This window comes from Taudactylus pleione, unplaced genomic scaffold (assembly GCF_031769625.1).
Source record: "Taudactylus pleione unplaced genomic scaffold, aTauple2 ptg000092l, whole genome shotgun sequence".
NCBI lineage: Eukaryota > Metazoa > Chordata > Amphibia > Anura > Myobatrachidae > Taudactylus > Taudactylus pleione.
This window is the reverse complement of record NW_028284494.1, coordinates 7,015,062-7,028,055: the sequence shown is the minus strand read 5'-3', so window position 1 is coordinate 7,028,055 and position 12,994 is coordinate 7,015,062. Positions and strand designations below refer to the sequence as shown.

Below are 12,994 nucleotides of genomic sequence, written 5' to 3'. Positions count from 1 at the left end.
ACTTCAGTTCTAAGAATCAGCAACAACACTGAGGCATTCATATGAACTCTCCATTTTGTGTGGGTTACCTACAGGTGCCAGTTTCCCACACAGCCCAAAAAGCACATAGGACAAGCAACGTAAAATATGTTTAATAAAGCAGCATACCCTGTTTTCCGTGGCTGAACACACACTATCGGTATAATGAATTGTTTTGGTAAAAGCACAATGCATGAAATGGACATGGGGGAATCACATGCCTAAAACTGCATTTAAAAGGGACTGATTCTGAGTTATACTGGGTACACACTGGGCCCGATTCAGAACCGGACGCTCTGACAGAGCGCTCGCTCTGAATCAGGGCCGGCCTTCTGTTTTTTTAGAGCGGCCTCCTGGCCGCTCGCATAGCTGTGGGTGACCACCCACAGCTATAGCGAGCGACTAGGAAGATGGTCGCGATGGTTAAGACTATCGGGCTTGCGACGAGACCCTGGTGGTAGGGTCTCGTTGCCGCAAGCCCTAGAGTGCTTTCGGCTCTAACAGCCGAAAGCACTCTCACTGACATCACTTGTGATGTCAGTGGGGCCGGCCCCAGACGGTAGGCATTCCCATGGGAACGCCTCCATCTGGGCAGCCACGCCCTTGGCCCGCCCACCAAAGGGGGCGTGTTGTCACTCAACATCGACAGCACGCCCTCTTTGGTACGAGACCCGGAGCGACGGTTTGCCCGTCGCTATCCGGGTCTCGCGCATAATGCTTGCGATTGAGTCTGAATCAGGCCCACTATGTGATGTCGTTCAATCAGTTGACGAATGACACATCGCATAGTGAATATGTACATGTGTACAGAAGATATGTATGAACGACATAGTTCCCAGACAGATCTCATCAGCCCTGCAGCACAGCCAATGCCGATATATCTGAAACATATATCGGCACATCTGGCTGTGTGTACGGGCAACCCGCCAACGGCTAGCACACGTGCTGCAGAGACTCCCTGTGACTGACATCTCATCTGGGCGTGCAAATTAAATGCCCGCCCAGTTGTGATGTCAGCAGAGACATATCGAGCAGCCAATTGACAAGTGTGTATAGCTTACCAAATCGGCTGTTTGGTTGGCGATACGGCCAGTCGCTCAAGTGTGTACTCAGGATTACATATTATATGTAAACTACTCTACACACAACTGCGTCTCAGGTGTGTACCCAGCCTTGGGAAGCAAAGCAAAACAAGTAACTTTGCACCTTGACAAATCATGTTGCAACGCAAGGGGTGCAAATGGTTTTTGGGGGAGGGGTTTTGCATGCAGTGTAAATAATGGCTGGTTTTGCATGTAGCCCACAAATACTGGACAGATTTATTGAGCCACTCTTGCTTCTAGGTTAAATCTAAATCTATAAAATACATTTAAACATATATGTAATGCTATCACAAAGATACGGTAGCTGGTTATTTATATCAGCATCAAAATAAAAAGCACTAATTTAGAACTTTGTTGCAAACGTTATACAAAACCACAACACTGCCAAAAATGGATAAGACAAAAACCCCACTCCTTTTCCTGTCAATGTCCAAAGTTAGAGAGACGATTATAACTGTACTTCCTTCACGTTTCCTCAATAAGACCAGAAGGAAACAGAACACATAATATACAGCTATTTATATCTCTGACAGTAACGTTATATTTAAATCTTTCCTGGAGCCATGTTGTCAGGCTATAGCGAGAAACCATCACAGAAAGGTAGATAATCCAGTGAGACCGCAGACGGCGCCTGTTCATCGAGATTGTTTATTTCAAGTAGACTTGTAGAGGTATTGACGAACTGCTGGCTGTCAGGGCATGCTGGGACTTGCAATTCCACAATGGCTAATGAGCAATTGGTTGCCTATCTCTGGTTTACTTCAATCTTCTTTTTAATTCTGCATAACTGCAACACAACCAATAGACCAGACTATTGTTTGGTGACTGGAAACAGACAGATTCGTACTTGCCCTGATACACTATGAGGAAGATCACCACCTGACACCATTGTATTCATCCACACAAAACGCCTCCACCTGGCCTTGCCGACTTCTATTTTAAGGAGATTTTGCAATGCTGGTGCTAAGGGCATGTGTTGCACTATTGTACTCTTAATGTTGGCAAACGAAAGAAGTACTATTATCTCTATAAACAGTTAGTGAGGGTAATTACTAAAACAGCAGTTCCATGTACTTACATTTAATAATTAATCAATATATGAGTGAACCATAGTCTGGTGATCTCTTACCAAAGACCTATGAAAGGGCCAGGAATTCACTTCATCTATCCTTAGTTACATAGGGTGGTGATAAAGGCTTCATATAAACTGTAGTAATTGGAACTTGTAAACTGCTTATGGTCAGTCATTACACATAAATTATACCTCTTTTCCACCAAAAACCCAGGTCCGACCTGGGTTTTTGGACATGGTTCCAACCCTGGTCAGACCCATTTACACTACACCTTTGATCTGGGTTACTCCCAGGTCAGCCCTGTTCACACTGAACTCAGGTCTGCCCTGCTAAACTTGTGAGGTCATAAAAAGTGGGAGGTGATTGCTCCACAACCACCAATCCGCTCATTTTAGGCATGATCCAGGTCAGATAACCCAGGTTGCGCCGTTTACACTGCACCATTACCTGGGTCCATCCTGGGTCCAACCCTGGTAGCTACCTGGGTTGGATTGCAGGGTCACTTGACCCAGGTTATTTTTCAGGGACCCTTTTACACTGAGCTGCGACCCGGGTAGAACCAGCAATAACCCAGGTTTTTGCTCTGGTGTAAAAGGGGTATTAGTAGGTATCCATCTAACTTCCTTTACAAATGCGAAGGGACCTTGTTTTCGTCCTGCCCCTTCCAACTCTCATTTCACTCATGATTTGTAGACCCATAAGAACTACCAAGTAGGGCTCTCGGAATTGTACATAATCCCATGAGATGTTAAAGTTGTCTCCAATAAAAGTATAACTGCTACTTCTAATAGGAGTCATTTGTTTTCTTATATTCATGATCTGCAGCAGCAGACGGTGTAATGGTTAGCGTTACTGCCTCACAGCACTGAGGTCGTGGGTTCGATTCCCACCATGGCCCTAACTGTGCGGAGTTTGTATATTATCCCTGTGTTTGCGTGGGTTTCCTCCCACACTCCAAAAATATACTGGTAGGTTAATGGGCTCGCAGCAAAAAATAACCCTAGTGTGTGGGTGTGTGGTAGGGACTATAGATTGTAAGCTCCACTGGAGCAGGGACTGATGTGAATGGCCAAACATTCTCTGTAAAGCGCTGCGGCATATGTGTGCGCTATATAAATAACTGGTAATAAATAATAAATAAAATGATCCCCCCATCCAATCAATTGTGGATAATTATATCTAGAATATTGATCCAATCCCTCTTAAGAGCTTTTTTTCCTTTTTTCTTGTGTTGAGTTCTGAACGAATGAAGACGAAATGCTGCATGCATAGGGATCAGTGATCCCTATACCACTATTTATGCGACTTTTGTTCATACGGCAGGGGGAAGAAAGAAAATAGTACATTGAACACAAAGCCAGGAACTCTCATAAAGTGCTTGTTTGGATAAGTCCTTGGTCTGTGTTTGAAGTCACATTAAGGCATGCTCCGAAACGTTGTGTGTAGCGTACAGTTTACATACAATGTATAAATGTATAATGATGGGTACACACTTGAGCGACCGGCTGTCGAGCCGACCGAAGGTCTGGCCAGACCTATCGGCCGCTTGATAGGTATGGCCAGACATCACAACTGGGCGGGCATTCATCCAGTTTTGATGTCAGTGCCGGCGATACCTGCGACCAGTGTACGGGCAGGCGGTGGGTCGTCCATACACACAGTTGACGTACAAATATATCGGCATCGGCTGTGCAGCAGGGCCGACCTGATATATCTGTGAACGACGTCGCTCGCAGGCATAACCCGCCGATGCACTAACGGTATAGTGTTTGTGTCCGGGAGAGAGGAAGTGCTTAGGACACTGACAAGCATTGAGACATAGCCTTTCTTAATAAACTCTCTTATTTCCTAATGTGAAAGCGGTATCTTTTATGGGGAAATTAAAACTACAATGTTAATCTGAGATACACTGTATGACTCACCAATTGTGAAATGACTTCTATAATCAAACACTTGCAGCAATTTTATCTCATAAGTTACTTTGGGGAAGAAATAAATAAAACGCTTGATTCATAGTATCAGGTGGTTATCCGTGGTCACGGTTCTATCTGGGCAGCCATAAAAGTGAATGAAAGCAGCAGTAATTGCATTATGAAAGACAAATACTAGACGGCTTTCCATGACATCAACATCTTGCACAACATGAATAATCCAGCAACACTGGCAACGGCAAAGCTCCTAATCACATCTACTTTACCTGTTCTGGAGACAAGGAGGCAGATCTTCAACAGCTGATGTCCCAAAGAGTGTATATAATAATAGGGATGTAGTTACATTGCCGGCCGTCAATATACAGCTGCCGGAATCCCAGCGCCCGCCATAATGCCGACGCCGATATCCCGAAAGAGAACAGGATACTGGTGTCGGCATCCCGAACCGCCGCAATCCCGATCGTCTGGACGGGTAAGTATTGTCCATTTCCCCGGGGAAGGGGGGGGGGGGTAGGTTTAGGCTGCGGCGATTAGGTTTAGGGTGCAGGAAGGGAGATTTTAGGGCTAGGCACCACCGGGGGGAGGCCAGGGTTAGGGATAGGCACCACTAAGGGAGGGTTAGGGGGGGGAGAGGGGAGGGATAGGGTACTTACCACCCTCCATCGAAATCTTCATCTGTCGGGCTTCCAGGGTACGGATTTCAGCCGCCGGTATTTCATACCCATTCCGTAATAATAATAATCACAATCCAAATGCAAGGAAGGTTTCTTCCTAGTGTGTAGTCAATATAGCATCACATTATGATTCAACCATTTAAGATGAACCCAAAGTGTTCTATATTTCTTGGCTTACACTCCATGTAGATTGATACATATTATCATGTTTCTCCAGAAAAGAAATGATGTAAGCCATGTGTACTGATACAACATTTCCTTTATGTGAAAACGATTCTTTAATTTCAAACGAGTCTAATTCCCGGTAAGAGTCTGCTTTGGCATGACAATAAATAAAGCATTCGGACAAACACTTAACGTGGTTGGAGTTGACCTATGTGGAGACTCATGGACATCTTTATGTGGCCTTTTGCGTGTCACGTCAAACTAAATCTTTTCATGTTAATGCCAGGAGGAAAAAAAATCAACTAATGTCGTCTACAAGGCAACCTTATAAGACCTCGGTTGAAAAAAAAATGTAAAGTCAAAATTGGTCCCGTTCGAACACAAAACATGAGAAAGCCCTTAAAAATGATCAGTGTGTTTTCATCAACAAGTAGATCTTACTAACTGCTTTGGGGCTCATTTACAATTGGATGTAAGTGAATGTTATGACACGCCCCTCAGATGTAGCAGTACACGCCCACTTTACCACCGCGCTCATAGGTGCTGCTTTCACAATCTCCCTGAAACGCTTTTTCAGAAGTAGGCATGTATGGAATACAAATAAGACTCGTTGAAAAAGCTCCCGATTAGTTAGGAGCGAAACCGGTTAGAGACTGACAGACTGGACCTGTTGATTGAGGTGTGACCGCATTTGGCAAATATTATGGGAGGTTATTGTGAATACAGCAGTGCTAGTGCTGACATATGGGGTAATACCCCAAGCAGGAGTGGAGACTCTAGTTCACGGAAGCGGACAGCTGTGCTTTCCTCCCAGCTCATTCTCCGGCCAAGAGACTGTCCTATTGGTATGGGCCGTGTAGAGGATACTTTTGCCGTGTCACACACACCATATGGATGAGTATTTACAGACTGTTCAATAATACAAGGACTGGACTGATAGCTGACCTATGAGTGGTTCTTATACTGAGATTATATATATATATATATATATATATATATATTCATACATATACATATATTTTTTACTATTGTGGATATTTTTTCTTATTTCTGGACTTCATACAAGTGTATTTTTTGCTATTTTTATTTTTATAGTTTCTATTTTTAGATTATCTTTTTGCATGGAGTTATGACTCTGTGATTTTAAAAGGTTCCTTGTTTCCACACCATATATCATATTATTATGTGTATTGTTATTTTTCTGTGCATTATACATGTCTGGCACAATAACATATTTTATATGAGAATTTAGAATACTACATATTACATATTAAACATTGTTATTTCCCATAATAGATCTCCTGTGGCTCATTTTTATTAGCGCAATTAAGACACATTATATTGGTATTTTTTTTCCTCTTCACTTATATAGTGTGGTGTTTGGGTGCTATCACAAGGCACTCAGCTTAATTGCAGCTATTATATTATAGTTATATCTTAAAGATTTTTTAAATCCATTTATAGGAGCGCCTAAATTTCTTTTTGTATAAGTATGACATACACACATTTCGAAACACAAGTGATTATTATGGACGACCTTTCACCTGTAGACCTTAATATGCAGCTATTCGGTCTAGAAAACTTTTATTCAGTCTATAAATTCACCTGGATCAGTCCATAATTTAAAGCACGGTCCAATAATTCTTTTAATGTTTTTACACATAATTGTCAATGATTAGTACCTGTTCTTATGTCGGATACAATGACGTCCTGTACAGTACCAACCATGACATATGTAGGAAGATCTGACCAACAGCACCTGTTCGAAAACCTTGACCATGTAAATACCAGAAAGCAAATAGAAGTCTAACTAGTCCAAACCTGTCACCTTGGTGTGACTGTGCTAAATCCAATTAGGAACAAAATTACAGTGACAATGCTGTAGAGACCGTCGATATTACACAAAGGAAACCAGTTGCAGTGTTTAGAACGCAGGACGTGCCGATACCAGGACTCAGCATTTGATCTCCAGGAGTTGCAGGCTCACTGTGTGGAATTTGGTTTACACGTGAAAAAGATTATTGGAAAACAAGCAGATGTTTTGCAGACTAGCACAATATGTCCTGCAACAACTCTGCTAGGCTGACGGAAACAACGGCTTCTAAACACATGGTGGAAAACGTATATTGCTAGAATTTTTTCATGATATAGGGGGAGCTATTTCGTAATGCATCACAATTGGGAAGAGAAGGCCATGAGAAGTCTAATGACTTATCCAAAATTAAATAAAACCCATCCTTAAACCAGCAAGATGTTCTCATTGGAAATAAGAGAAGAGAGAGCACCATTATACAATATAATAATAAAGAAACAGCCATAGGCAAGGAAAACGGAGCTAAATGGATACAGCAACTTTTTGCAGATTTGCCTTAACAACCAATCCAATGTCTGCTTTCAGTTAAAGCTTGTACAGCAAACTGTTAAGCTAGGTACACACTGGACGTATCGACCACTCGTTCCGTCCTTCATTAACATAAATGGGGCCACTTGCGATATTGTCAGGTTTGGTGTGCAGCACATCAAACCTGCCGACGTTGTATGCGACCGCGGGAGCGCACATATTGTACATATTGTACACATTGGCCAAATCTTAACGACAGTGCTCCAGTGTGTACCCAGCTTAACAATGTGAATCTGGATGTATGACCTTAGTGGTGTATTTCACTTATCTTCCCTTATTTGGTTCACAGGAACCACTCCCATCTCATATTAATAATGTGCTATAATTGACATAAATATTCCATAAGACATGTAAATTCCTGCATTATTTCGTTTTGTTTTGTGAACATGCAGTTTTGTAAGTAACTATCCAGCTGCTGTACAAATACAGGGCCCGATTCAGCCCCGCTCGCAAGCGCTATGCCCTCGCAAGCGGGTCGATGGTTAGGCAGTGCGTGCGCAAGCCCAGGAGCGAGCGAGATATCACTCGCTCCAGCGCTCGCATCCAAAAGGGGCGGCTGCCGATGTTGATCGACAGCTTGTCCTGTTTGGTAGGCGGGTCGGGGGGGGTGGCTTGCCAAACGGAGGCGTTCCCAAAGGAACACCTGAAGTTAGGGGGTGGCCCCACTGACATCACGAGTGATGTCAGTGGTGAGCTTCCGGCTCTATTAGAGCCAGAAGCTCACTGGGGCTTGCAGGAACGAGACCCTACCACAAGGGTCTCGTCGCAAGCCCGATGGTTGCGACCATCGCAACCATCACCTGGCCGCTCGCAAAAGCTGTGGGTCGTCACCCAGAGCTATGCGAGCGGCCAGGAGGCCGGATTTAAAAAAACATGCGGCCGCCCTGATTCAGAGCGAGCGCACGCTTTTTGCGTGCGGCTCTGAATCAGGCCCACAGGTCACAAGTTACTGTTAAGCTGGGTACACACTTAGAGATCTATCGCTCGTTCCATCGGCTTGCGATAGACTGCGAGTACATCGGGGGGGTGTACACTCGATATGTCTGTGAACGACTTCATATCAGGTCAACCATGCAACACAGCCAATGCCAATAATACTGAGATATATCGGTGCATGCTGTGTGTATGGGCCACCCGCTGACTGTCTGTACACTTGCTGCGGGGATCCACTAACACCGACATCTTAACTGGGCGGGCAAATTTACATGTCTGCCCAGTGGTGATGTCAGCCTAGACATATTAAGCGGCCAATTGGTAAGCCCTGCAAACTAACCAATCAGTGGATCGGTCTGCTGACTGATTCGTCGTCTAAATGTTTACCCAGCATAACTCAGTTTACAAAAATATGAATAAATAGCCCAATACATAACAATAGCTACACAGTTTCATATTATGCTGTGCTGTGGCGCGCTATACAGGACATCTCTGTATATGATTTGGGTTTTTTTGTAATTTGCTTTTTTTAATTCTGAGAAAAATCTTAATTCCCATATGTCAGGCACTCTATAGACAAAGAGGCTCCATTCTCATACGCCATGAAATGTTTGACAATTTACTATAATCTTCTGCGACATCATGTAATTTACTAACATTAAGAACGTGGACAATTTGTTGCCTTTTTAAGCCATTGAAATGTTAACAAAAATAAGAATGTACAGAACAGGTTGAGTCTCCCATATCCAAAATACTTGGGACCAGGGGCATTTTAGATATCGGAATATTTGCATACTATAATGAAGAATCTTGGGTATGGGACCCAAATTTAAACACAGAATGCATGTATGTGTTATATACACCTTATACACACAGCCTGCAGGTCATTTTATACAATATTTTCAATAATTTTGAGCATTAAAAAAAGTTTGTGTACATACATGAAATTCATTTATGTTTCATATATACCTTATACACACAGTCTGAAGGTTATTGTATATTGTATTTTAATGATTTTGTGCTTTTAAAAAAGTTTGCGTACATTGAACCATCAGAAAGCAAAGGTTTCACTTTCTCAGTCATACTAAAAATATTCCGTAATATTCCGTATTTCGGAATATTTGGATATGGGAGACTCAACTTGTGTGAGTAATTGTTGTTCTTACTTATTCTAGTACTATTGCTCAATAAATAACATACAGTAAGTAACAAGCAAACTGCAGGTACTTCCAGTAACTAAATGAATATACATAGGGCCTGATTCATAGATGTATGCTAAACCAGTCTTGGCTGCATCTTTGTATGCGGCGACTGTGCAAAAATATGCAAATGTCGCAGCTGCTGAAAATTGTATTGAGACGCCCTCAGGCGGCATCGCAGATCCAAGCGACTGAGTACAAAGACAGAGCATCGGTCGCAGATCCTTTGGTAACCTATGGCCGCACAGAATTGCCACGTGTACTGAGACACCGGCCATTTTGATTGCAAACGGGATCACAGTAACAGGCTGTGACACGTTCCGAAAACTGGTCACGACACACCTGCATCTTTGCCGCCCCACCCTCCGTTACTTCCCACAAATGAAAAAGTCGCTGCGAATGACTACAGTAAAGTACTTTGGCGCATGCGTAATGCGAATTAGACGCATATGCAGTTCACCGATAATCAGTCAGCTGATTAAATATCATCTGCATACTGCGTACTTCTCTGAATCAGGCCCACAGTACAAAGACAAACTTGTCACTGATTTTGCGGAAAGTCACCCTAATAATTTGGAAAATATTATTCCACCGTTGGATCATAACTAATTTATTACATGAAACTGTGAATGTTACATAAATGTGCAGCCAACAAATACAAAAAAAAAAACCAAAAACAAAATTACCAGCACTGTCACATCAGACGTATTGGGTCTAAGGGCCTGATTCAGAGCTGAACGCTCTGACCAGAGCGCTCGCTCTGAATCAGGGCCCTCCTCCATGAAAATGGAGCGGCTTCCTGGCCGCTCGTATTGCTGCGGGTGACCACCCACAGCATATGCGAGCGGCCAAAAAGATGGTCGCGATGGTCTTGACCATCGCGACCATCGGACTTGCGACGGAGACCCTGCAGTAGGGTCTCCCTGCCACAAGCCCTGGAGTGATTTTGGCTCTATCAGAGCCAAAATCACTCCCACTGACATCACTAGTGATGTCAGTGGGGCCGGCTTCAGACGGTAGGCGTTCCCATGGGAACACCTCCGTCTGGCAGGCACGTCCCCGGCACGCCCACCAAAGGGGGCGTGCTGTCAATCAACATCGACAGCACGCCCCCTTTGGTGCGAGACCTGGAGCGATGGAAAGCCCATCGCTCCCCGGGTCTCGCGCATGCGCACAACGGAGCTCCCTCCGTCGTGCGCATGCGCAGTGGGGAACATCGACCCGCTTGCGAGCGTCCTGACGCTCACGAGCGGGTCTGAATGACCCCCTAAATTTTAGCAAAAGTAAAATGGGCCAATCTTAAAAAAGAACTAAAGAAAACATACAAAAGAACAGCTAGTGTAATAGAGGAGATACACCTCTTGGGTCCCTCTTATGATCTTGCCTCTGGGCAGATCGGACAGATTCTAGGACCCCCTCTTTGAAAATATCCCCAGCGCCCGAGGATACGGCTACTTACAGAGCAAATGGGTACAATGAACCCCACTGAGTAGAGCATAGTGGAGGTGACGGTACTGTTATGGAATGGATACTGGATGCTGTCGTCATTACAGAAAAAGCCTCTCTGATACGGCTTTTTTGTGATCAACTTTAGAACGCCCAGGGGTAAGCCAGCTGTGGGGGGAACGGAGAAAACAGAGATAAGAAGACGTCTGATTCACCATTTTCTGATAAAATAAAATATTTGCAGCGTAGAGCAAGCGGTGAAATCCATGCAGGTCAGGGAACGGGAATTAAATTAAAAAAAAAAAAAAAAATTCAAGGTATGCCAAAATAAATTCCATCCACGATGTAGAATATTTAGTGGATTGTAGCGCACTTTTGTACTTAGGTTAATAAAAGGGACATATTGCATAAAGTTACATTTGCAAATGCTATTTCAGGTTGCAGCGCACTCTGCTACATAATCTTGGGTCTCAGAAAGGCTGGGATTACTCAGGAAATAGCTGATTGCATCTCCCAGTTGACAGGGAGCAAAGAAAATGCCATGGAAAGCTTTGGCATATGTACAAAATGGGTACTGTATGCAGATTATAAAGACCATTATATTACAAGTGACATGTACAGTGCCATGTTAGGCCTCATACACAATATCGTTAATGACATGCATTTTACTACAGCAAGGGGTATTCAACATGCAGCCTTCCAGCTGCTATGGAACTACACACCCCAGCATAATCCTACTATAGTCTTAGCATGCCCTAATAGCAAAACTGTGTCAGGGCATGCTGGGAAATGTAGTTCCACAACAGTTGTTGAATACTCCCGTAGTACAGTTTTTAATGCTAGCACAATGCCTGCATACCGGTCAGACAATAGAAAACTTTCCTAATGTCGCCATACCTGGCTGCAGTTTTACTGGCATTGTTTCGGCACTACGACACATCTGTAGTTTAATTTATTAAGAATGCTAGTAGCCAATGTATGATTGCACTGGAAGCGTTTTCATTTGCCTTTTACTAGAATGGCGTCAGAACCCTACATTCAATAAAACAGTTCAAGTAGAATACCGACTAGTCAGATGTGATCTCACATTAGTCGGACTACACTTGTTACCAACGATTTTATTAACGATTTTCTGTCAGATTATCTGTCAGATTTTTTAAGGTCTAATGAACGATTTTTTGAACTACAAACGATTTTTGTAACTTCCCTTAATGAAAATCGTTCAGTTGGTCGGTCAGAATGAACTACAAACGGGAATGTGCATGAACGATAATCGTTCATTGTTATAACTCAGAAACTGAATGATTTTTTCAACTATTGAACGATAACGACGTCGTTATAGTTAAATCGTTCAAAAAATCGTTACGTGGGTATGCACCTTTACAATTTTATCTCTCTCCAAACTTTGATAAATACCCCTATCCTTTTACCATTAAATTGCTTAGACATGACCAGACGGATCAGAACGGCAACAATACTAAAGCCGGATAGACACGGTATAATCCTGTCACTCAACCAGATCGCTGAACAAGAGTAGCCAAACTGGTCAAGATATGGCATATGTCTGGCCAATCAGGGGATTCCTTTCCAGCTTCACTAGGCCTCAGTGTGGTCACAAGACTGCATTTACATAATTGATAAGGAGCCAAATAATTTAAATCAGATTATTCTTGTACATGGATAGGGAGGAAGGTATCCGTTTTGGGACCTGCTGCAATACTGTGGCAACTTCCAGATACCGCAACGTATGTAGTCTACATGTTCCAGAACAAAGAAAAAACATTTTAACTTTTAAAAGCAGTAGACTTTCTGAATTTGTACAGTACTAGTTTTAAGTGTATCTAGAACTTTTATTGCAATAGGTAACAAATGCAATTTGTAAGTTGTGTAATCATGTCAGAGCAAACCTTGAATGTTTTTTTTTTCAGCTATTAAAAAATAAAATCAGTAATAAAAAAAAAAAAATGGATTAGTTCCAGTAAAGAAAATTAGGGAAGTTACAGGAGTCAGTCCGCAGGTTTAGGATAACTCAGTGCATGCAGAGCCAGGAT

At 43.0% G+C, this 12,994-nt stretch overlaps 1 protein-coding gene across 2 annotated transcripts in view; it reads right to left on the bottom strand.

The window, feature by feature from the left end:
* Positions 1 to 12,994, bottom strand: part of PLPP1 (phospholipid phosphatase 1) — a 94,546-nt gene that overhangs the window by 48,384 nt on the left and 33,168 nt on the right. The window contains exon 2 of one of the 2 annotated variants that reach the window (XM_088469412.1): positions 10,957 to 11,111. The exons of the other annotated variant lie outside the window; for it this stretch is intronic. Within the exon in view, the coding sequence (XP_088325538.1) occupies positions 10,957 to 11,111 (155 nt within the window). The remainder of the gene's footprint in view (positions 1 to 10,956; positions 11,112 to 12,994) is intronic. 2 annotated transcript variants of the gene reach the window in all.